General features: G+C 41.4%; 1 protein-coding gene across 4 annotated transcripts in view; it reads right to left on the reverse strand.

Moving 5' to 3' along the window:
* Positions 1 to 2,041: 2,041 nt before the first annotated feature.
* Positions 2,042 to 26,355, reverse strand: part of LOC147034720 (uncharacterized) — a 73,855-nt gene continuing 49,541 nt past the window's right edge. For 2 of the 4 annotated variants that reach the window (XM_085887792.1, XM_085887811.1), the window contains 6 exons: positions 20,415 to 20,608; positions 19,272 to 19,327; positions 17,206 to 17,310; positions 12,528 to 12,699; positions 9,552 to 11,120; positions 2,042 to 2,097 (listed from right to left, as the gene is read on the reverse strand). In XM_085887792.1, coding sequence (XP_085743918.1) covers positions 10,619 to 11,120; positions 12,528 to 12,699; positions 17,206 to 17,310; positions 19,272 to 19,327; positions 20,415 to 20,608 — 1,029 coding nt within the window. In that variant the 3' untranslated portion in view covers positions 2,042 to 2,097; positions 9,552 to 10,618. Of the gene's footprint in view, positions 2,098 to 7,395; positions 11,121 to 12,527; positions 12,700 to 17,205; positions 17,311 to 19,271; positions 19,328 to 20,414; positions 20,609 to 26,355 lie in introns of those variants that run through there. The other 2 variants (XM_085887819.1, XM_085887802.1) reach the window with 2 other exon arrangements.

Here is a 26,355-nt window from a genome sequence, read left to right on the forward strand (position 1 = left end):
GGAGTCTAACTCCGCCAATGGTTCCCCCCACTCCCATTTAATCACACACCCGGCCCGCATTCCCTTCGGCAGTTCAGTTACATGCTTCCAGGGGATGCCAGACGATCTTACAGATTGAATGATGACCTGTCAGGCCACAGACTACATCCAAATGATGGGTGCAGATCCCGTAAAGCAAAAATGTGAGATCGGGAGTAAAAATGTGAGCGATAGTCAATTGACATACAAACATACAGCATAACAGACCAGACCAACCAATATCCTTACGAAGCGATAACAAGCTCATTGGAAGTGGAACACACCCGAGGTGCTCGAAATGAGTCTGTAATGTACCACAGGAAAAGGGTCCTCAGATTTATAGATGGATCATAGATGCAACAAATTTTCTGCCCGCAAAAAAGCTGAAACTTGGGGGGAAATCACCGCCCGCCTCGCGACCTCAAAACCTCCTCCTCCTCTTCTTCGTCTTCATGTGTCTTATAATTTGAAACGCTATTTGTCAGACTAAAATTGCAAGTGCTGCACATGGTACTACACATATTACTCTTACTCCGACTGTATGTCATCAGTCATGATACAATTAGCAGGGATATCTATATATTAATACTGAAGGACCAATTTTGTGCTCCTCCTCGCGGTTGCGTCACGTTTTTCTCGGTACTGTGACTTGGACTTAAAAAAAACTTCGTACCTGTAAGAGTGCATCGCACATAGTGCCAATAGTCAACTTTCAACTCTAAAGCAGAATAAACACTTTTCGTTTTACATTCGTTTACATGGCGACGTGTGATGTCACCGCTGAGAGACGTCAGGACGTCATCGGTCATTTGCTGACGACATTACGTCTGTCATCGACAGACCGTCACCGCTGAGAGGTGTAATTCCACTCCTCGAAAATAGCGTCTGCAATGTAAAACCCTCTTCTGCACATACTGACTACCTCAGAATGTGAATTTGACACAAAAAAATGTAACAAGAAACATTATATCTTCTATATATTGGAACTGAAGGACCAATTTTGTGCTCCTCTTCGCGGTCGCATCACGTTTTTCTCAGTACTGTGACTTGGACTGAAAGAAACTTCGTACCTGTAAGAGTGCATCATACATAGTGGCAATAGTCAAACTTCAACTCTGAAGCAGAATAAACACTTTTCGTTGAGACGGGAGCGAGGAGTGAAGAGACAGGGGTGGGGGATGAAGAGACGGGGGCAGGGAGTGAAGAGGCGGGGGGCAAGGTAAGCAAATTTTTGGGCAGGGGTAAGCAAATTGAAAGCGGGAGATGGGGGGAATGGGGCGGGGGATGAGTGGGCGGGGGGTGGGGTGAATTAGGCGGGGGTGAGTGTGAGGGGTGGACAGGGGGGCGGGGTCCCGGGGGCAAGTGGGGCGGGGAATAAAGAGACGAGGGGGGGAGTGAAGAGGCGGGGGTGGGCCCAGGTTGATTAAATTTTTAGGCGGGGGTAAGCAAATTGAAGCCTGGTGTTGGCGCAGTGGTTAGGGCAGCAGCTTGGGATCCAAAAGGTCCTGAGTTCAAGCCCCGTTGGGCCACTGAATGAATACACCAGGGGGTTGACTCAGCCTGTCATCCTTCCGAGGTCGGCGAAATGAGTACCAGTATACTGGACCGGTGTATACCGCGGTTAAAATAGGTGTACCATATCCCTGTGTCGTAAGAGGCAACCAGGGTTGCGTCAGGAAGGGCATCCGGCGTAAAACATGTGCCAAATCACTATGCGGATCATACGGATGATCCGCTGTGGCGACCCCTCACGGGAGCAGCCGAAAGAAGAAGAAGAGGGTAAGCAAATTGAAGGCGGGGGGAATGGGGCAGGGGCGGGGGATGAGTAGGCGGGGGCCAGCACGCTCTGTCCAGTCCATGTCCCTCGAGTGTGGGTGAGCTGGTGAGGGTGGTTGAATGAACAGAATCCGTCTGTGACGGGGTTTCTGCTAGTTACAATTAATATCAGAGAGATGATGGAGCATATTATCTCAATACCTGGATTCTTCTTCTTCTCCTCCTCCTCCTCCTCCTCCTCCTCCTCCTCCTCCTCTTCCTCCGAATAAGGAACTCTTCCTCCTCTCACAAATTCCAATCTCTCTGTGGAAGGGGAAAGATTTTGCATTAATTAGTGGAAGACATCACATGAGTCAATTTATGGGTTTTGCAATTTTCCACTTTGCTTGGCAACCTCAAAAACAGCAAGAAACTTGCAACTAAAACAGGATTGATGGAAATTCCACAGGACATTCTAATGCATCCAACTGAGTTGGTTATATGACCACTGTTATAAGACGTAGTACAAGTTAAGCAACTGGACTACGAGAGTGAAGTCGATGATGCGCCATTACAAATCCCCACGTTTCCCACTTAAAGCAATGTTGAAAGATGGCAAAAAATTCCATGAGAAATGACCCAATACCCAATATCAAATTTTGAGTTAAAAATTTTTTTTCTCCGTTTTGACCCATGTCACCCAAAGCCCCACCCCTGGGGCATGAACCAGGTGTCAAATCCAAAAAAGATCGTTACATATTTTAGGCATGGATGTGCATCATTCGATAATGTTTAAAAATGTGCCCGCAATTGAATTTTTTTGTTATTTTATCTTTTGACCCCGCCCGGGGGTACGGGGCCAAAAATGACACTGTGATCACATGTTCTTGCCATGTGGTGATCATAACCACGAAGTTTGGTGAATTTCTGAACAACCATTTCGGAGGAAATAGTGTGGCAGATGGACAGTCAGCCAGTTGGAGCCAAGAAGAATATCCCTTCCATTTTTTTCAAAAAGCATGGGGATAAAGAAGCATCACAAAATGCAAAGCCCATCCACGTTTGCTTTGTATGAGAAATAAACTTGACAAAAACAACACTTACAAAAACAATGAAACAGTAAACATTATTTAGTGTTCTCCATATTCCCTTATAAATAAAGGTTTGTTGAAAATTTGATGACAAAAACTCAAAAACGTTACGGCTTAGCCCGAGATAGGCAGTGACACACACACAGAAGCGATTGCAAACCCCCGTCACCTTCTGTGCTGAGGACGGACTAACTCGGAAGGATGACAGGCTGAGCCAACCTCCTGGTGTATATTCATTCAGTGGCCGACAGGGCTTGAACTCAGGACCCTCGGATACCAAGCCACCACCCTAACCACTAAGCCAACACCAGGCTTATATCATCATGCTAAAATACGTAATTTGGCATCTGTCTATCTGACATTGATGTATTTGGTGGTGATTTGTGCAATCTCAACCAACCAAACTTGGCAAGGAACTGGGGATCATATGGCAAAGGTTGTTGCGACTTCATTTGCCCCCCTTACCAGTTCCTCGTAAAACGTGGGGCGATGCAAATCATCTTCGAAAATGTGTTTCGTGTAGTGCCACTCCCTGTAGTCGTGTGAGACGGTATTTCGAGTGATGCTTCAGACACGTTCATTGTATTATGTGTAAGAGGACTCCGAGTTATTTTTGCACTCGCTTCCCCAATGTTGCTTTTCACTCGACTGCAATATATAGCACCTTCATATATATTTTGTATCTCAAGAAACACACAGCTGTTTGAACGTCCTTCCACCTTAATGTTGCATTTTTAAAAGGCACTTTAAATGATAAAAGTAATAATAATAATTCCATACTAATAGTATTGCAAATTAGTCTATTATATAATGGAGCAAGTGTATGTGATTATGTATGTATGTATATCTGATCTTCACCCATTGGTTGGACAGCTGGCCTGACATCACCCACAATTGTAACCTGACACACTTAAACTTTGGCCCATAGGACCCAAAGGAATTCCCCCCCCCCCCCACCACCCACCCCTGAGGACCCAAAAGACCCAAACAACCCCAAGGACCCAAAAGACCCTGAACACCAAAAAAGCCAAATGACCCTGAGGACCCAAAAGATAGTTTTTAAGGGACCTCACTGCCTAATTGTAAAATGGTCCTGTCTCGTTAACCATCAGGGAAAAACATTTTATTAATGATTCATTACATGACAGCGTTTTCTTTCCTTGATATGGACCATTCCCTTTACACTGTGTTAATCACCATGAACAAGGAGATATATTTCGTCGGCAAAGTGAGACCCCACACGTGGGGGCCCCATTTCGAAAGATTGTGAACCACGACCGGTCGTGTTGGGGCCCCTTGTTGTCTCGGGGCCAGATGCAATTGCACGGGTTGCATTCCCCGAACGCCGACTTTGGTCATTAGTCGTTTTGAAATATCCTGCTCTATATCGTTTTTGGCCCCATCACTCAATGCTGAACATTGGTCGAGTGCATACTTCCACCATACAATGACTGATCCACGAGAACATATCGGGCCCAATAGGTTTTCGAGATATCGTGCGATACATTAGTTTCGCGCTCTCTCTCAATGGTGAAGAATCATTTAAAAAAATTATGGGATCCAGTTGCAGATTTGGATCTTCACTAAAATTGAATAAATTCTTCCTTTTCACACACCCAACGTGTCCACCAGGTTTCGTCCGAATCTGTCCACAACTTTTTGAGATATCGTGCCATAGATAGTTTTTGGCCCGATCTCTCAATGGTGAAGACTCACTTAAAATATACCAGTAGTTGGATCTGGACACGGATCTTAACCAAAATCTAATCAGTTCGTCCATGTCACACACCAAACCTGACGACAAAATTTACTCCGGATCTGTCCACAACTTTGAGATATCCTGTACACAGTCGGACAGACAGAGAGGGGTGAAAACATAACTTTCTTCACCTTCGGTGGCGGAGTTAATTAAAAAAAAATTATCGTATCCGGATCGGGATCTTCACTGCACAAAATCAATTCCTACTTGTTAAACACCCAATCCGTCCACCAAATTTCGTTCTAATCCGTCTGTAACGTTTTGAGATATCATGTTATATAGCATTTTTGGCCCGACATCTCTCAATGGTGAAGAATCACTTTAAAAATCCCGAGTATCCGGATGCAGATCTTCTCCAAAATCTAATCAATTCGTTTATGTCACCCACCAAGCCTGTCCACCAAGTTTCATCTGAATCTGTCCATAACCTTTTGAGATATCTTGCTCACAAACAAACAGACAGACAGACAGGAGTGAAAATAAAATCTCTGTCCACGTTTGGTGATGGAGGTAAAAAAAATCCTGGCAATTTGTAAATAACGGGTTGGGGAGCACCTTTTGGATGGATGGATGATGAATCAATGGTATCTATCTATAATTCCAGCAGTGTGTGTGTGTGTGTGTGTGTGTGTGTGTGTGTGTGTGTGTGTGTGTGTGTGTGTGTGTCCGCTGTTTCTCGACAACTACTGGTCCGATCTAATTGAAACTTGCCAACTACATTGCTGGGGACCTGAGGATGTGCCTTTTCAAGGTTTGATATTAATCGGACAAGTGCTTCCCAACTTATGGCCATTTATTTACCAACCAATGACAGGACACGTTGCTGTGTGGGCGTGGCCGATGGGGGAAGAGAACCTCAGCCGCGTTCACCATTACGGGTTACAACGTACGGACTTCTGGATAATGATGACTTGGTGTATTCTAATAGCGAACGCAGTGAGCTGCATACTTAACACATGCACATGAGAAAATAGGAAACAACAACAACACAATACCCCGGACGATTTGGAATCCGTGTCGTTGGCTGTGACACTTTTGCTTCCGTTTTTTTTTTTTGCTTCTGGCTTTTTTTTGTTTCCGATTTTTGTCATGGGAATGATGCATGCCGGGAGATAAAGGCATCGTCGGATGCATGAAGGACCCAAATAATATCAGACATGGTGTATATTTCCTCCACTGATTTTAATAAAGATATCTCCCGCATCACCAAAAAATAATTTTTCATCGTGATTTACGTTATTTGATCGCTGATCCCGAATCCTGGCCGAATTAACCGGAAATTGCGTATACAGTTGTGAACAAGTTAGAGGTAAAGTCAGAAGCAAACGAAAGAAGAAGACGACGTTCACTTCGAGTTTTCATTTTTTTAGATGAGATCCTGTTCTAGGCGGTGTAGTTGTCGGTGTGAAGGTAATGTTGAGGTAATATTATTTTTTTTAGATGAGATCCTGTTCTAGGCGGTGTAGTTGTCGGTGTGAAGTAATGTTGAGGTATAATGTTGAGGTAATATTATTTTTTTTTAGATGAGATCCTGTTCTCGGCGGTGTAGTTGTCACTGTAAAGGCAATGTTGAGGTATAATGTTGAGGATTTTTTTTTTCAGAAGAGATCCTGTTCTAAGCAGTGTAGTTGTTGCTGTGAAGGTAATGTTGAGGTATAATGTTGAGGATTTTTTTTTTCAGATGAGATCCTGTTCTAAGCAGTGTAGTTGTTGTTGTGAAGGTAATGTTGAGGTATAATGTTGAGGTAATACAATTTTTTTCAGATGAGATCCTGTTCGAGGGGGTGTAGTTGTCGTTGTAAAGGCAATGTTGAGGTATAATGTTGAGGTAATACAACTTTTTTCAGATGAGATCCTGTTCTAGGCGGTGTAGTTGTCGTTGTGAAGGTAATGTTGAGGTATAATGTTGAGGAATTTTTTTTTTCAGATGAGATCCTGTTCTAAGCAGTGTAGTTGTTGTTGTGAAGGTAATGTTGAGGAAAATGTTGAGGTAATATAATTTTTTTCAGATGAGATCCTGTTCGAGGGGGTGTAGTTGTCGTTGTGAAGGTAATGTTGAGGTATAATGTTGAGGTAATATAATTTTTTTCAGATGAGATCCTGTTCTAGGCGGTGTAGTTGTCGTTGTAAAGGTAATGTTGAGGTATAACGTTGAGGTAATATAATTTTTTTTCAGATGAGATCCTGTTCTAGGCGGTGTAGTTGTCGTTGTGAAGGTAATGTTGAGGTATTATGTTGAGGAATTTTTTTTTTCAGATGAGATCCTGTTCTAAGCAGTGTAGTTGTTGTTGTGAAGGTAATGTTGAGGTAATATTAATTTTTTTAGATGAGATCCTGTTCTAGGCGGTGTAGTTGTTGTTGTGAAGGTAATGTTGAGGTATAATGATGAGGTAATATAATTTTTTTCAGATGAGATCCTGTTCGAGGGGGTGTAGTTGTCGTTATGAAGGTTATGTTGAGGATTTTTTTTTCAGATGAGATCCTGTTCTAGGCGGTGTAGTTGTTGTTGTGAAGGTAATGTTGAGGTATAATGTTGAGGTAATATTAATTTTTTTAGATGAGATCCTGTTCTAGGCGGTGTAGTTGTTGTTGTGAAGGTAATGTTGAGGTAATATTAATTTTTTTAGATGAGATCCTGTTCTAGGCGGTGTAGTTGTTGTTGTGAAGGTAATGTTGAGGTATAATGTTGAGGTAATATAATTTTTTTCAGATGAGATCCTGTTCTAGGCGGTGTAGTTGTCGTTGTAAAGGTAATGTTGAGGTATAACGTTGAGGTAATATAATTTTTTTCAGATGAGATCCTGTTCTAGGCGGTGTAGTTGTCGTTGTGAAGTTAATGTTGAGGTATTATGTTGAGGAATTTTTTTTTTCAGATGAGATCCTGTTCTAAGCAGTGTAGTTGTTGTTGTGAAGGTAATGTTGAGGTAATATTAATTTTTTTAGATGAGATCCTGTTATAGGCGGTGTAGTTGTTGTTGTGAAGGTAATGTTGAGGTATAATGATGAGGTAATATAATTTTTTTCAGATGAGATCCTGTTCGAGGGGGTGTAGTTGTCGTTATGAAGGTAATGTTGAGGATTTTTTTTTCACATGAGATCCTGTTCTAGGCGGTGTAGTTGTCGTTGTGAAGGTAATGTTGAGGTATTATGTTGAGGAATTTTTTTTTTCAGATGAGATCCTGTTCTAAGCAGTGTAGTTGTTGTTGTGAAGGTAATGTTGAGGTAATATTAATTTTTTTTAGATGAGATCCTGTTATAGGCGGTGTAGTTGTTGTTGTGAAGGTAATGTTGAGGTATAATGATGAGGTAATATAATTTTTTTCAGATGAGATCCTGTTCGAGGGGGTGTAGTTGTCGTTATGAAGGTAATGTTGAGGATTTTTTTTTCACATGAGATCCTGTTCTAGGCGGTGTAGTTGTCATTGTGAAGGTAATGTTGAGGATTTTTTTTTCACATGAGATCCTGTTCTAGGCGGTGTAGTTGTCGTTGTGAAGGTAATGTTGAGGTATTATGTTGAGGAATTTTTTTTTCAGATGAGATCCTGTTCTAAGCAGTGTAGTTGTTGTTGTGAAGGTAATGTTGAGGTAATATTAATTTTTTTAGATGAGATCCTGTTATAGGCGGTGTAGTTGTTGTTGTGAAGGTAATGTTGAGGTATAATGATGAGGTAATATAATTTTTTTCAGATGAGATCCTGTTCGAGGGGGTGTAGTTGTCGTTGTGAAGGTAATGTTGAGGATTTTTTTTTTCACATGAGATCCTGTTCTAGGCGGTGTAGTTGTCATTGTGAAAGTAATGTTGAGGATTTTTTTTTCCAGATGAGATCCTGTTCTCGGCGGTATAGTTGTTGTTGTTAAGGTAATGTTGAGGTAATAGGTAAAGTCAGAAGCGAATGAAAGAAGAATTCTACGTTCGCTTCTTGGCTTTGCCTATTCCATATTAATTTCTCAATTACTTATGCGCATTTATAGATAAACACAATGCCCCAAGCTATGATTGTTTTCATATTAGACGATGCATAAATTTCGGTAACATCAGAGTGAACTGGAAAGCTCCGAACCAGGAAGTAATTTTTTTTTTTTTTTGCACGTACGTTTTTTTCTCTTCTCTTCTCTTCTCTGAGTTTTTCCTTGCGATGACATTGCGAAAAGGTAAAATATGTTGGCGCTAATTGAATAAATAGTGTGTCTGTCTGTGACCGCTGTTTCTCAACAACCACTGGTCCAATCTAATTTAAATTTTCCAACTGATTGCTGGCGACCTTTGGATGTGCTTTTTCAAGGTTTGATATTAATCGGACAAGTGCTTCCCAAGTTATGGCCATTTATTTACCAACCAATGACATGACATGTTGCTGCGTAGGCCGGTGCGCGGCCGGCCGACAATGATGTCACGGGCCGTGCCGGTTACGTGGCAGCAAATGTCATGGCAAGCAAAGACAGGGAGGTAAACTTGATTTAATTTGGATTTTAATTCACTCTGTGTGTGTAAGTATGGTTGTCGCGAGAACGCGAAAGCGAAGGAACGGCCTGTGTGGTTGTTTCTGGCACGCGGTTTTGAAAGTTTTTTTTGTTTGTTTGTTTGCACGTATGGGCACGCACCTACTGGCACGCACTAGCATTTCCAATTATGAATCATTCGGAACTTGTAATGTCCATGATTACGCTCCATACTTGGGTGTGTGAGAAGCAACTTGCAAAGCTCAGAACACATCAGGGCAGTCAATTCACAAACCAACCAATGAGCCATGAGGTCAACAAAACACCTAAAAAACCAAAATAGAGATCAAATAACAATTCCACAAACCAATGCAGCCAGATGGTCAATCACAAAAACAAACCAGTTGCCTGGAAGACTCCATCATTCTCATCACCCTGTGTTTCCAAAGCCTAAACTTGCATCCAAACGATCCTTCTTCTGTCCTCACCTGTCTTAAAGAAGCCACCTTTTTAGCACCGTTTTGGGAAACATTTCAACCACGTACTTCTCCAGGACATCGGAGTGAGAATTACAAAACTCTTCATCTGTGAAAAACCATGAGAGCAAGTAGAAAGTAAAGAATAAAAAAGTGAATTACATGGTAAAAACAATGGCATCCGCACAGAGCATCATTGTGGATGACCAAACAAAAGAATGAGTGTCTATTATCGAAGGTTAGACTTTGAATGCTTTTACATATATTATATTACATGTATATATATATATATATATATATATATATATATACATACATATACATATATATATATATATATGTATATCTGTATATACATTTTGTTGCGGGGTCGGGTGAGAAGACCACTAGGTGGGGGAAGCTACGTCGATTCCCACCAGACTCCCACCAGGGCCAAGTCTATTAAAAACACTGCAGGTGCTTTTCCGACATGAAAAGATATACCATAAAAGATCCATCACTTCGTTGAGCTCATACCTCCGCTCGGCTGAACAGCTTACATTTTGCATCCCACTGCTGGGACGGATCTGGATCTGGACCTGAACTAAAATTAAATCGGTTTGTTCTCATCACCTCACAAACCCAGACCCCTAGTTTTGTGGTAAAATGCCCACAACTTTTTGAAATATCATACTACATATCGTTTTTGGTCCCATCTCTCAATGGTGAAGAATCATTAAAAAAAAAATTCTCAGAGCCAGATCTTCACTGAAATCTAATCAATTTGTCCTTGTCAAACACACACACCCAAAAATGTCCACCAAACTTAGTCCGAAACCATCTCCAACTTTATGAGATATTCTGCTCACAGACAGGCAAACAGAGACAGATGCGAATAGGTAATAATTTGGACTGTGAGACCAACCATACACATCATTGAACTTATCAAAAGGTTAAAACAGCGAGTCAGAGGTACGCTAAAACAGGGAGCGACAGGAAGCAGATTAAAAGAAGTTCACTCTCGAAGACACCGTCCTGTCGGAGTTATCCAGAGGGACGTCTCCGGTACATTATTTTAGGAATAGGTGATACTGTGCAGTTTATAAAAAGGATGGTGTGTATGTGGGTATGTGTGTATGTGTGTCTGTGTGTGTGTGTGTGTGTGCGTCTGTGTGTATGTGTGTCTTTGTGTGTGTGTGCGTCTGTGTGTGTGTGTGTGTGTGTGTGTGTGTGTGCGCGTGTGTGTGTGTCTGTGTGTGCGCGTGTGTGTGTGTGCGTCTGTGCGCGCGTGTGTGTGTGTGTGTGTGTGTGTGTGTGTGTGTGTGTGTGTGTGTGTGTGTGTGTGTGTGTGTGTGTGTGTGTGTGTGTGTGTGTGCGTGTGTGTGTGCGCATGTGTGTGTGTGTCCAATCTGACTATCAAGTTCTGAAAGGGTCAATTCCAGTTTATTATTTAAATGATTGATTTTTTTCACCTCGGCAAGAAGAGCTTTGGCAATGTCAATTGTAGAATTTGTACAAACTTCTTCATTTATTTTGGGCAGCATCTCGTACATCTTCCTCAATGTGTTGCCGGTTTTGACGGTCAGCTTCAGAGGGACAATCCTAAAGAGGAAGATCATTATAGAAAACTTGGCAAAATGCACTTGAAAGCCTTTTTCACCTCCAAGGCTTGAGGAGCTTCCTTCACATATTACTTGATGCCCAACATTCCTTGTTGACAATGGATAAATGGAGTTTGCAAGTTATCTTATCATGATTAAAATATAGAATTCAAAAACATGACGCTGGATGCCGAACATTACGAACACAGGAGGCATGAAACCTGGAGTGAAGTCAGATACAAGTGATTATTACTGAATCACAAAAATGGAGATCATTCAGTTTGTTTGTCCACATTAGAGAAAATAAACAATGTTTGTGCATTCAGAAGTGAAGGCACCACCAATGAATATAGCTACACAGCAAACAAGTTTATGATTGGACGTGTTAACCAAAGAGGGAGAAGTGGGGTGGTGGGGGGGGGGGGCTGGCATGACAGAAGAGAAGTCCATGCTCTCACCTCTGACCTCCAAATGTAGTTGCCAATTCAAGCACAAAACTATCAGTCTTACTTTGGCAGCACAAGAGAATACTAATATAAGAAGTGACTATCAGGGATGACACTTCACGGTGGCTGTACCCCCCCCCCACCCCCAACTTCAGGTGGGAGCCAAATCTTCCCCACTCTTCCCTTCTGCCCAGATGGTCAGGACAGCGTGGTCACTGGCAGAGTGCCAATCGCCAGACTAGCACATTATTTTTGTCTCTGTCTCTTCTCTCTCTAAATCTGTCGTGGCCATGACTTCATGAATGCGGAGATACACTATACTGAAATTGGGGGGTGCGGGGTCTCTGGGTCGCTCCTGGGAGTTCATTCAGCTGTCTCTGTGCCATGTGCCTGTTTGAGAGAACTGTCTGGAGTTGTACAACAACAACAACAACAACAACAACAACAACAACAACAAAAACAACAACAACAAAAACAAAGAGAAGAATAAAATGGAGAGAGTAATCCACCGTGAAACATCACAAGATCCTGACGTAGATCGAAGTGTCAGCACCTTTTGATCTTTCACGGTGGATAAGTCAAACCATTTTACATTGACCCGTGTTGGTCGAGTTCAAATCATGGCCCAATTATAAACTATCACCCTGGTGCCTTGCACGCAGGGTGGTACCATCCCTCAGGTGAATAGAAAATTAGTAATCCTGTCTGCAAACATAAGTTGGTGGACGTTGAAGATCACATGGTGTCATTTGTGAAGATGTGACAAGTTATTGCCAATACAGGAACAGCTTAAAAGTTCCTGCCTGAATGCATAGGGGCACTGCATCATGTCAGCAGCACTGCCAGGCTTCAGTTATGATGCAATAAAACTTCAGCTCCAAATTAATGAGTTCTCACACTCTCTGCAAGGTTCTTTTTTGGCAGTTCAACCCCAATCAATCTTCACTTTTGCTGAAACATACCTATGATATTTGTAGAACTTCTTCGTCTTCTTTTTGTCCTCCAACGTATTGAAAACATGCTGCATGATGGTTTCAGTACTCCCATCATGTCCTTCAAAAATAAGCACACTCTGTCGTGTGGACTTCTTTTTGAAAATCTTAAATTTTTTGAGAAGCTCTTTCCACTGGGTTTCTGTGGAACAATGAAACGATGGACCAGTCAATGGAAGTGTTCAAAAAGGAAACACAAGCATCAAAAAGCGAATTCATAAATATCAATGATTACATTTTGAAATAAAATATGTTTTGGGCATTGCACGTTTGTAATATTAATCATGTCATATTTTTGAAAACAAAAAATTAATTCGAAAAAAATGTTTCATGTCAATAGTCTGGTTAACACTGTCATGTAATGTGATGACAATTTTATACAAAAAGTCCTCTCAACATTCATTGGAAATACTGCTCGCCAATAACATCAGAACCGTGGATATGTTATGGATTGATGAAGAGTTTCACAACAGAAGATCTCACTGATAGGCCAGATCCGCATGCAGACCTTAACCAAAATCGAATCGGCTTGTTCTTGTCACCCACCCCACTCGTTCACCAAGTTTTGTCATAACCCATCCACAAATTTTTGAAATATCATGCTATATATCGTTTTTGGCCTGATCTCTTGGAGTGACCTGCTTTGCAAGACCAAGCATGCACAAACATTTCCTGGCCCAACATCAGCTGACTGACTGTCTCATAGCCAGTTCTTACAGGTTCCACGATGTAGACGTGACAATGAAAAGGGAGAGAGGTATTTTAGACAGCGAGCTGCTCAGAAGTTTTTGTCGATACTCAATCAAAAGGATTTTTTTTCTGATAACCACTAAATGGGATTCTCTTTGCAAGTCCACATATTGTTGGGTTGTTTTCGTAAAGCAAATAATGTGGGAACTTCATGCTCTTGGTTTTAACATTCTGTTCTGATTAAACCAAACGAACGTTCCACCTTGTTCTGGTTCTTCTTAAGCCAAATAATAATAATTTTTTTAAATACTAGTTGATTGCCCCCGCCCGCCTCCTTTTTTATAATTATTCATTTTGTCAAACATCATGATGAAAAAAATAATAATAATAATTGCAGCCGTGACTGAAGGAAGCTATGCAATTAAACTGCTGCACCACTTAAAAACATAGTCCCACAGGGGATAGTTACTGATGGGGACTGACTGATGGCTGAAAAAACATCCGAAAAAAAAATTATCCAATCCAGATCTTCACCAAAATCGAATCAATTTATCCTCGTCACACATCCAACCTCTTCACCAAAACAGCAGAAACAAAAACTCTTTGCTGATGACTTCACCCTCTGCCGAAACCATCTGTCTCAGATGTGCAAGCAGCAGCCTCTTCACTCACTGCAGATCCGGATAAAATCACAAGCTGGTCCAAGACGTGGAACATGTCTTTCAATCCTGACAAATCTCACACTCTCACCATGTCTCTCCAAAAGGGACCATTTGGAAACCCCCCACCCCCAGCCCCATCCACTTTCTCAATAATCCTCTTGATGAAGTCCTATCATTCAAGCTTTTTGTCCTCACGATCTGCCATGATCTTTCCTGAGAAAGCCACATTTCTAAGCTGTCCTCCAAAGCCGATCGTCGACTGGGCATCCCACGTCATGCAAATCCTTCCTTGGCACACCTGAGCTCCTGACCACAGACAAAGCTTTTGTCTGCAGCCTGATGGAGTACTGCGCTTCCTTCTGGGCTGATGCTCCCACCTCTCATCTTTCTCGGCTTCATGCTGTGGAAACCAAGGCATTTAAGATCATTGGTGTGTCCCCTGATGAGGCTGAGTCATTCGGTCTCTCACTCTCTCACCGCTGGCAAGTCCGTGATCTTTCTGTCTTCTTCAGACTCCTCTCCAGCGTCACCCCCTGCCTCCCCCCACCACTCTGTCTGCGATCTTCTCCCCCCCCCCCCACACCCATATTTCCACAGGGCACTGAAGATATGCCAGCAACCCCCTTCTGGTAAAACTAACAAAATCAAGAATCACTGCTCACCTTCACCCTTTCATTCCTCTTTTTTCCTGCCTTGAGAACAAACTCCCACACTCTCTTCAATCCCACTTTTTCCTGCAGGTCTTCAAAACCGCTGTTCACCACCATCTCTTATCTTCCCCCATCCAAAACCATAATCTCTTCCTTCCCCGTTAATGCACCCCAAAACCCACCTCCTTCAAATTCCATGCTTTCCTTCATGAAAGTCCCTGTAGTGTCCCTCTTGCTGACCCCATGAACCCGACCCCATCCCTCTCCCTTCCACTGATCTCTTCATGTCTCTGTTCCCCACTGGCTTGTGCTTCCCTCTCCCACCCCTCTCATCTCCTGCTCCCCCTGCTATATGTTCCGTGTTAGCTCTAACATGAGTCTCAACACTGTCCATTAAAAAAAATAAAAGCAACAAAACAACTTCAATTTGCAGTACTCTGTACGTCCTTTCTTGATTCCTTCTCCTTTTCAACATTCCCACACTGAATAAAATGTTTCTTCCTTCAAAATCTCTTAACATTTAAAAAACCCTTTAAAAAATGTCTCACTCTGATTTCTACTCCATCAGGAACAACCCATGCTTTCACCTTCTTCTTCATCCCAATGTTTCCTCTTCTTCTTTCACACCAGGTTTATTTTCTGAAAGATGTTCATTCCTCAATGCTTAGGTTCATACACCCTCCCCCACTCGAACCTACAGCTCTACAATCTGTCGTGCCTTCAATGGAGAATGTTTTTACCCCCCCCCCCCCCCGGCATCCCATTTGGTTTCAGTGTGATCCAATTTGGGGATCTTCAGATGTAAATCTTGGAGGCTGTGGGCACACTGCCATCAATTTCTCTTCTCGTTCACTGATGGTGGCAAAACCCTCGATTGAAGAACTATCTCCCCTCCATGCTTCCCCCTCATCCAGCCCTCTCTGTTTCCCCCACCCCTCCTTCTTCTGGCTTCCCTCGCACTCTCCATTTGCTCCTTTCTACATTCCTGTACCCTGCCAGCAGCTCCTCCTTCCCTGACCCTGACTGTGTGGACCTCAAACATTCAAGGCCGATGCTCCAACCTGACAGCTCCATCAATCCAGGACGCTGCTGATAGGACAGTGGACATCTGTTTAAAAAACCCCTCCTCCCACAGGAAATTTGTTGACAAAATCTCGAATGGTGAACAATCGCAAAACGTCCTCTCAAGAAACACGGAAGCAATTATAAAACACGGCCGTCTCATACTGTGTGCCAGATGGGCTAATAAGGATTATTTGTACTTTCTCTGACCTTGCACTTTGACATATTGACACATTTATAAATTAGTCTTCTCCATATTATCACAATAATATTTTATGAAAATGTGATGACAAAAGCTCAAATGATAAGGTTATGGAATGGACAGACAAACTGACACACACACACACACACACACACACACACACACACACACACACACACACACACACACACACACACACACACACACACACACACACACACACACACACACACACACACACACACGTGATTGCAAAACCCCATCACCTGCTGCACTGGGTATGGGCTAACAAGTGGACAGCATAACCTCTTCATGACTGCAGTCCCTCAATATTAAATTCTTGACGATAAAAACGATATTATTATCTCAAGAGGACCATGTAGCCTCGTTGGACGCGGCGAATGTTTGCAGTTTTAAGGGATATCAATTACATCTGCTTGAGCAGACAGCAAGAATCCTCCAAATTATTGCACATCAAAGGTGGTGGCAGGTAAATCCAACTTTGACAAGGTGATTCAGGTGTTAATTTTTTTATAGGAATTGCAGACTATGCAGTATTTTCTTGATGTCAAGATGATGGGAATGGGATTAGAGCACTGAGGTTGTCAGGAAGAACCTGAATGTGGAATGCCTGCATTTGCATAAAAAATAGAGCAAGGAAAATGCCTTGAGTTGGCATTCTAAGAAGTGGGGAACAGGGAAGGTTGGCAGATGAGAGAGGGCAATGGGGTGTGTGGATTCGTCCTGAGTTGCCCCATGCATGACGAATGAAACCAATGTCATAACATGGTGTTGTCGGTACCTATAGAGTGTTCCATAAAGTTACATCACTTCCCAAAGGTCACCCGTCTGTGTTTGTCTGTATGCGGGTGTGTGTTTGTGCATGTTCGTCAACTCATGAGTCTAAGTCCCTGTAAAAAAAGGGGGGGGGGGGAGGGAAGAAAAAAGAAAAGTAATTTGCTTTCATTTGCTGATAATACTCATTGCCACATTAAAAAAAAATCCTGCCGATTTGTTAAGAACCACAGAGGAGCACCCTTTTAATGGAATGGTGATACATTGAAGGGATATTTCCACTTGTGAATCATTCGGAACTTGGAATGTACGTTTATCCCTCATTCTTGAGTATGAGAGAGGTAAATTGCAAAGCTCAGAATATATCAAAGCAGTCAACTCACAAACCAACCGATCAGCCAAGAAATCAAGAAAACACCAAAAAACCCCCCACAAATTCGAGATCAAATAACTATTCCACAAACCAACACCCAGCGAGATGGTGATTCACAAGAACAAACCAGAAGCCTAAAATACTCCATCATTGTCATCACCGTGTGTTTCCTAAGCCTTGACTTGCAGCTTAACCACCAGTCTTCCAGCCTCACCTTTCTTGGCCAACCAACTTTTTTGCACCGTTTTGGGAACCGTTCCAACCACGTACTTTTCCAGTATATCGGGGTGAGAATCAGAATACCGCTTGAACTGTTCATCTGTGAAAAACCATGCGAGCAATTAGAAAGTAAAGAATAAAAAAATGTGCATTATATGCAGACGATAGGCCATTGCCTTCAGAAATTGATTCTTGTGATCCAATCCTTGGCAGATGATGAAATAGTGTTTCAAGTGCAGCTAATATATGCCTTATCATTATTCTAACATATTCCACTTTGAGAAGTTGCACGTTAGCCCACACTACACACCCAAAATTTGGAGTATCATTTTGGGTTAAATGAAGATTTTGATTGCCCACACCTGATTAATGCCAACACAACCATGCGTAATGGCACAAGCTTTAAGGCAGTATATCTACTGCATATGCTTACTGTCCACACCAGGTGAGAAATGACTCTTCTTCAACTAGTCTTGCCCATCATCTCCTCCACACATGTCCTCAGACTCACTGTCTACTCCACATCATCATCAACAGTGGGAGTTGATACATTTTTATTCTCAAATGTATGACATGAGCGAGCAGAGTTCTGTGCACTGAATGTCTAAAGAGAAGCAGCATTTGTCATCTGCCTCCCCTACTCTGCACTTAGAGTTCTTGCATGCATGGGATGAAATTTCAAGGATGCTTTTTTGTTGATTGCATCTGCATGCAGTCAATTCCCTGGACATCAACTGCATCATTTACCAGCATTTATCTCTGTCCAATAGGTGGTGGAATATCTGGGTACTGTTTGAAGCTACGCTTGTAAATGGTGGCTTGGAAATTGGCTCGCTCAACCTGCTTATGCAAGGCATCTCAATTTGGTGACAATACATTCTCGCCTCTTTTCACCAAATAGAACATTGCAAATCTGGCATCAGTCATGTTTGAGTATTCCTACTGACCATAGAGTTTGCAAACAAAGACTTCCAGATCTGACACAATGTCTTCAATTACTGTGAACGATTCCCCTGGAGATTGAAATGGTGAACACAATGTTGGGTTGGCTGTAATCCGTTTGATAGCCTTTGTCTTGACTTCACTATAAAATGAACTGACAGTCACAATTAATGAAGCAGTGGAGGGCAACCAGTGACTCCAAGATGTTGCGCAATAGCCTGGAGATGAATAGGTCACAGATTCTCATCTTTCCCAGTGTGGAAGTAGAGCTGGGAGCCCCCAAGACTTGAAGTTAATGTCAGGACTCATGACAATGATACTGTTGCCACCGGATTTGTAAATATATCTTGCATGTAAGAACATCCTTGTGTCTGCCTCTGTGTGAACAGTGCAGCTCTTCGATGTCGCTTACAAGAACCATTCCATCTTGTGGAATGATGACATGGCAGAGTTCTCCATGAGCCACGGTTACTGACACACCGTTCATTCTTCCAACACAACAATTGCGCTGGAGCATTCCATGTCAAGTGTGCACACTCTCCTGACACTAATACCTCATTTTCTCCCCATATGTTAGTCATTTATTCACTTGGGTGAAAAAACTCAAAATACCAACTTTTAGATCTGTGGGTACATCGGGGCCCATTTTAGGGGCCCCCCAAATTTGGGTGCCCCCGGTTGCCCCCACAATCCTCCAGAGGCCATATCATCGGTTGTAGTGGTCCGATTTGGCTGATCCTGGTATCAAAATGCTCGTAAAAGCGAGATCTTTCGAATCGCGTAAAGTAAAATCACTCCGAAACAGTAATTCAAAAAGTTATAGTTTGGGGCGCCCTTTGACCTTGTCTTTTGTTTGTTTGGGGTGCCCCCACGCCCCAGCCAAACCGATGGTCCCGATTTTTTTCGTGTGAGAATACCCCTTCATATACTCCAACACCTCAGCATAAATGAAAATGGGATCCCAATGGGTTCACACATGGCAAAGATTTATGTTGGGGGACTCGGGTGCCGGACACACAATACATCGCACAATATTTGAACACAAGATTTCCAAAACACTACATCAGTATATTGTACATAAATTTTCCACATGCATGTGCAAAAAAAATACAAACTCACAAAGTTGCAACTCTTTCTGACTTGCAACTGCTTCATTCAATCTTGTGTTGGGAATTCTGCACAAAAAAATGAAACAAAGGGTCACGCTCCAAAAGTTACGAAGGTACATAAAATGCCCACCAATGATAACTGACGACAAATAATTTTCGATTCAATTTTCTATGGTCTCACTTCTGTGAGTTGACAGGATGGTTGTGGAAACTGAATTTTTAAAATGTAATTTATAATCATGTGAAAATGCAACATTTACTTAGTTTAGTACTTTGACAAATAATTTAATTTAATAAATGTATATACTGGGAAAGCTAAGTAAAGAGCAGAATACACACATATCTCTGATTTAGTCGTAAACAACCTTGAAAATAACTTTATCTATCAGGTGACCATCTTAGTCAGCAGGGCAAACCATGAATCTCCTATTCTCCCCGTCCCCACACCCCTCTCGGGGCTGTAAACAAATTCCAAGACAAACCAAAATCCCTTTATGTAGCAACTATGTAGCTGGCTGAGGTATTCATTCTGTGCACAAAAATTGTCTTGCATTTTATTCATGAAACAGCTTGTATTTGAATTATACTTTCCTGTGACAAAAATTGCTTCCACAAGGTACACATGCTCGCCCCTGAGTTGTCTCGCCTCGTTTTGATTCACGACCAAGCCATAAACTGTCAGTCCGGTGTTTCACGTGCAGGGCGATTTATGCTGTCCATCAGATGTTTCACGGACAGGGTGTGCGCCGTCCCTCAGATAGACATTAAATGGGATTCCCGTCTGCCAGCATTCGTCGGTGCATTGTAAAGATCCAATAGTGTCCTTCCTGAAGAGTAGGCAAGCTATCGCCGGCACCACAGCCAAGTTCCAAATTCCTTCCCTAACTAGTCGAACGTCAGGCCTGGCCACCCTGTTCGTAAGAAGTCAGGGCAAAGTTCCCCCAGCTGACCACGCAAGAAAGGTGGAATAATGGTGTCCCTTAAAAAAGAAGATAACCTACCTCCGACAAAATGATTCAGTCTGTTTGTGTCCCGAGAGTGAAATTTTCAAAGTATATTATTTCTCACTTATTCAATTAAAAGGTGTTAATTGGTATGTGAAAAAAAAAAAACCCAGAATGTTTCAGGAAAGCAACTCGTACAAATGACTTACATTGTAACTTTCATTGTGAGGGACCTCATGTGAAACAATCGCCGTGACAATGAGCTCCGCAAGTCCACTGGCATAGCCAAGATGACGAGGAGGCTCCGTTGTGTAAACAGCAAAAGTCTATGCAGCATGTCTGTCGACTCGTCATCCATGTATTGGGCAGACTCGATTAAAAACACTGCAGGTGCTTTTGAAACCTGAAAAAGATAAAAGATAGACGAGGATGACAACAAATAAAGGACATAAATGGCTTTATGGTTAGAGGAGGTAGAGAAACTTGAAAAAGGAGACGTTGATTTGAAAAAAAGATTTTGAATCAACAATCCGAAGGTAATTTTAAACAATCTGAAGACACGTCTTAATTTAAAACAGCTTCAAACACAAAATCTTATTGTTCCAATTGACAAAGCAAATACTAGTTTTGCATTTGTATGCAAAACATTCTATGTTCAAACAAATTTGGAAGAATTGGGCTTACAGACTGGACAAACAACAAAGACCTACAAAATAAGTAATGATAATAAAATAGACTTGATGCAATACAATATCATTAAGTCCTCTACAATTCCATGTTAGAATAAAGGTCGGTGCACATTCGGGACCAGGGCACGCGTCCGAAGACCGCGGCCCCATGGAAAACTCGGAGCTCCGATCCGTACCAAGGTTGGTGAGTAACTGAGATCGTTTCCGGCTCCGAGGCCTGGCGGGGCATTGCTACGGCTGCTGTGGCCCAACAGAGGGTGGGATATGGCCATCAGCGAAACATTATCCGGTCCTCGGCCCCTCCCTTCACCCAGGCTCATAAAAAGGGCAGAGCGAGTCAGTTCACTCTGAGACCTCTGCTCTTCACTTCGCCCACCGCTCTTCTCAGTCATCTCCGCTCATCTGCCTGCTCACCTGCAAAGGTCCACCATGTAACCCTGCCACTGTCGCTTCTGTTGCTGCTCGATTCGTGTTCGGGGTTGTTGGTGCTGCTGCCAAAGAAACGCATAGCGAGTCCCCGTAATGAAGCGGGCAGGGGGATCGCACACTAATGCCACGAGGTGGGTCCACTCTGTTCGAGCAATCCACAATAGAGAAAGACATTTACATTTGCAGATATTTACACACGCATCAGATCAGGACCTTCTGCTTATGCATAATTTTCTATTATGTTTCTTTCCATCTACTTCCTCAACTGTGAACGTACAAAAGAGCATTAACGCGGGTAAAGCCCGATTGTTCTTTTACGGGCTGAACCAAAGGAGCGAATGTACTGACTTGCATTCACATTTTCCTCTCACCCCTCACGTTGCACTACACCACACCACCCACTCCCACATCTTAGACACAACCAGTATTCCTCCTACCTGCATCTCCCAAAGCATTCTGGGTTGCGTTGGTCAGCCAACTGCGCCAGGCACTACAAGGCCCTTAACCCTCACCTACTTTCTTTCCATCCGCTCAATCTAATTTTACTTGATTGCATGTGAGAGAGAGAGAGAGAGAGAGAGAGAGAGAGAGAGAGAGAGAGAGAGGTCTGAGAGAGAGAGAGGTCTGAGAGAGAGAGGTCTGAGAGAGAGAGGTCTGAGAGAGAGAGGTCTGAGAGAGAGAGGTCTGAGAGAGAGAGGTCTGAGAGAGAGAGGTCTGAGAGAGAGAGGTCTGAGAGAGAAAGAGAGAAAGAGAGAAAGAGAGAAAGAGAGAAAGAGAGAAAGAGAGAAAGAGAGAAAGAGAGAAAGAGAGAAAGAGAGAGAGAGAGAGAGAGAGAGAGAGAGAGAGAGAGAGAGAGAGAGAGAGAGAGAGAGAGAGAGAGAGAGAGAGAGAGAGAGAGAGAGAGAGAGAGAGAGAGAGAGAGAGAGAGAGAGAGAGAGAGAGAGAGAGAGAGAGAGAGAGAGAGAGAGAGAGAGAGAGAGAGAGAGAGAGAGAGAGAGGAAGAGACACATATATATATATATATATATATATATATATATATATATATATATATATATATATGTACATATGTATATATATATATATATATATATATATATATATATATATATATATATATATATATATATATATATATAAATATAAAAATATATATGTATATATAAATGTATATATGTATATATAAATGTATATATGTATATATAAATGTATATATGTATATATAAATGTATATATATATATATATATATATATATATATATATATATATATGTATATATATATATATATATATATATATATCACCACTCCTTGCATAAATTAAGATAGTAGAAGGGATACGGGATAACTCTGCTCTGTGTCTGCTTTTGTAAGATTGCTTGTTTTTGCCGCACCCCACAAATTCCTTGCTTTCCGAGCTGTCCATATCTCGCTTTGGTTGTGAATAAATGCACTGTTTAAAAATGGTCCAAGCTCGTTTTTGCCTTTTCTTCCATTTGTCCAGCATGACCCACACCCAACGTTAGCTGGGACGTCATACCCCACAGATTCGCTTCGTGGTCGATATGTACTTGGTAGTTCCGCTCGGCTGCACGTGATCTGCTAGATGATCTGGTCAACACAAGCACCTATCGAGGGCATGTTCTCCAGCAATGAGATCACGTGACACTTGGGTAAACGGTTTTATATGGAGGACCTTAGGTCACGTGGTCCAGTTATCAGCGTTCCTGGTCATTTAGCAAACCACCAGGTCACGGAGGTATTCTTGTGCGACAGCCTGCGATTCCGACGAGTAACCCAAGATAATCCATCCCTTGTGACCTCCCCATGACGCCGGGACCGCAACTACATACATACATACATATATATATATATATATATATATATATATATATATATATATATATATATATATATATACATATATATACATACATATACATATACATAAACATATACATACATGTCCATATTTTTACATATCTATAAATATATATACATAAACATATATGGATATGGATATGTTTGTGTATATATATATAAAAAATATATATATATGTATGTGTGTGTATATATATATATATATATATATATATATATATATATATATATATATATATATATATATATATATATATATATATATATATATATATATATAGATACATATATATATACATATATATATATACATATACATATATATATATATATATATATATACATATACATATATACATATATATATATATATATATATATACATATATATATATATATATATATATACATATATATATACATATATATATACATATACATATATATATATACATATATATATACATATACATATATATATATATACATATACATATATATATATATATACATATACATATATATATATATATACATATACATATATATATATATACATATACATATATATATATATATACATATACATATATATATATATATATATATATATATATATATATATATATATATATATATACATACATAGATATAGAAATATGCGTGGTGTTGGCGCATTGGTTCAGGCAGAGGTTTGGGATCCAAAAGGTCCTGAATTCAAGCCCCATTGAGCCACTGAATTAATACACCATGGGGTTGACTCAGCCTGTCATCCTTCTGAGGTCGGCGAAGTGAGCACCAGTGTACTGGGTTGGTGTATACCCCGGTTAGAATAGGTGAACCAGATCCCTGTGTCGTAAGAGGCGACTCGGGTTGCGTCAGGAAGGGCATCCAGCGTAAAACCTATGCCAAATCATTATGCAGATCATAACAGATGATCCACTGTGGCGACCCCAAAAGGGAGCTGCTGAAAGAAGATATATATATATATATATATATATATATATATATATATATATATATATATATATATATATATATATATATATATACACATACATACATACATACATACATATATCCATATATACAATGGGCGCAGTGGCGTGCGCCTGTAATCCGGCTACTTGGAGGCTTGGGTTGGAGGATCGCTTGAGGATGGGAGCTCTGACCTGGGCCACGCTGGGCCACGCTGCCTGGTGTAGGGCAGCCCGGAATCATGGTGAAACCTAATCCTTATCCCTTTGTCATAAGAGGCGACCAGGGTTGTGTCAGGAAGGGCATCCGGCGTAAAACCTGTGCCAAATCAGTATGCAGATCATAACGGATGATCCGCTGTGGCAACCCCTAAAGGGAGCAGCCAAAAGACGAACAACAACAACATTTATCCATATTATATATACAGCTCTGGAAAAAATTCAGAGAGCACTGCAAAATTATCAGTTTTTCTGGTTTTACTATTTATAGGTATGTGTTTGAGTAAAATGAACATTTTTGTTTTATTCTATAAACCACTGACAACATTTCTCCCAAATTCCGAATAAAAATATTGTCATTTAGAGCATTTATTTGCAGAAAATGACAAATGATCAAAATAACAACAAAGATTCAGTGTTTTCACACCTCAAATAATACAAACAAAACAAGTTCATATTCATTTTTAAACAACACAATACGAATGTTTTAACTTAGGAAGAGTTCAGAAATCAATATTTTGTGGAATAACCCTGATTTTCAATCACAGCCTTCATGCATCATGGCATGCTCTCCACCAGTCTTTCACATTGCTGTTGGGTGACTTTATGCCACAACTGGCACAAAAATTCAAGCAGCTCGGCTTTGTTTGATGGCTTGTGACCATCCATCTTCCTCTTGATTAAATTCCTGAGGTTTTCAATGGGGTTCAGGTCTGGAGATTGGGCTGGTCATGACAGGGTCTTGATCTGATGATCCTCCATCCACATTTTGATTGACCTGGCTGTGTGGCATGGAGCATTGTCCTGCTGGAAAAACCAATCCTCAGAGTTGGGGAACATTGTCAGAGCAGAAGGAAGCAAGTGTTCTTCCAGGACAACCTTGTACGTGGCTTGATTCATGAGTCCTTCACAAAGACAAATCTGCCCGATTCCAGCCTTGCTGAAGCACCCCCAGATCATCACAGATCCTCCACCAAATATCACAGTGGGTGCGAGACACTGTGGCTTGTAGGCCTCTCCAGGTCTCCGTCTAACCATTAGACGACCAGGTGTTGGGCAAAGCTGAAAATTGGACTCATCAGAGAAGATGACCTCACTCCAGTCCTCTACAGTCCAATCCATTTGGTCTTTTGCAGACCTCAGCCTGGCTCTTCTTTGCTTCTCATTGATGAAGGGCTTTTTCGAGCTTTGCACGACTTCAGCCCTGCCCTGAGGAGCCTGTTTCGAACCATCCTCGCCGTGCACTTCATCATATATATATATATATATATATATATATATATATATATATATATATATATATATATATATATATATATATCCATATATATATATATATATATATATCCATATATGTACATAAAATGCATACTGGTGTGTTAAGGGGTTGTCACACCTTGACGTTTCAGCCAGCGTATGGCAAGGTATCAAAATGTATGTAAAACGCTGGTGTACGCTGAACTATTGGTGTGTTTTTTTTTTAAGTTTTGGGCATATAATAATGTGTTGGACATATGCATAACGTGTTAGTAACGTACACATAACGTTTCAATCACATATAGATAACTTATACCAACGAATGCTGAGCGTGTTGTCGGCATTCACAACCTCTGTCCAACGATAGTCTAACTTATGCATAGCGCGGCAGTGTATCGCCGACGATCACGTGGCGTAGGCTATTCATAGGCTGCGGCTCGTCGATTCAAATCATAACCGCACGAGACATCGAAGTGTGAACCCGCTGTCACACCTTGACGTTTTAGCCAGCGTATACCGACGTATGAAAAATTTGCCGAACCAAGCTGGCACACGTCGAATACGTTATGGGTAAGTTTTGTATACGTAAAGAGCACGCTGGCATCCGTCGTCATACGCCGAGTCTGTCGACAAATTTTCAGCATGTTGAAAATTTCTCGACGTACTCGGCATATGACACACGTTCCGCATACGCTGGC

Source organism: Eptatretus burgeri, chromosome 1 (genome assembly GCF_056783735.1).
Source record: "Eptatretus burgeri isolate ZD-2024b chromosome 1, Ebu_testis_v1, whole genome shotgun sequence".
NCBI classification, from domain to species: Eukaryota; Metazoa; Chordata; class Myxini; order Myxiniformes; family Myxinidae; genus Eptatretus; species Eptatretus burgeri.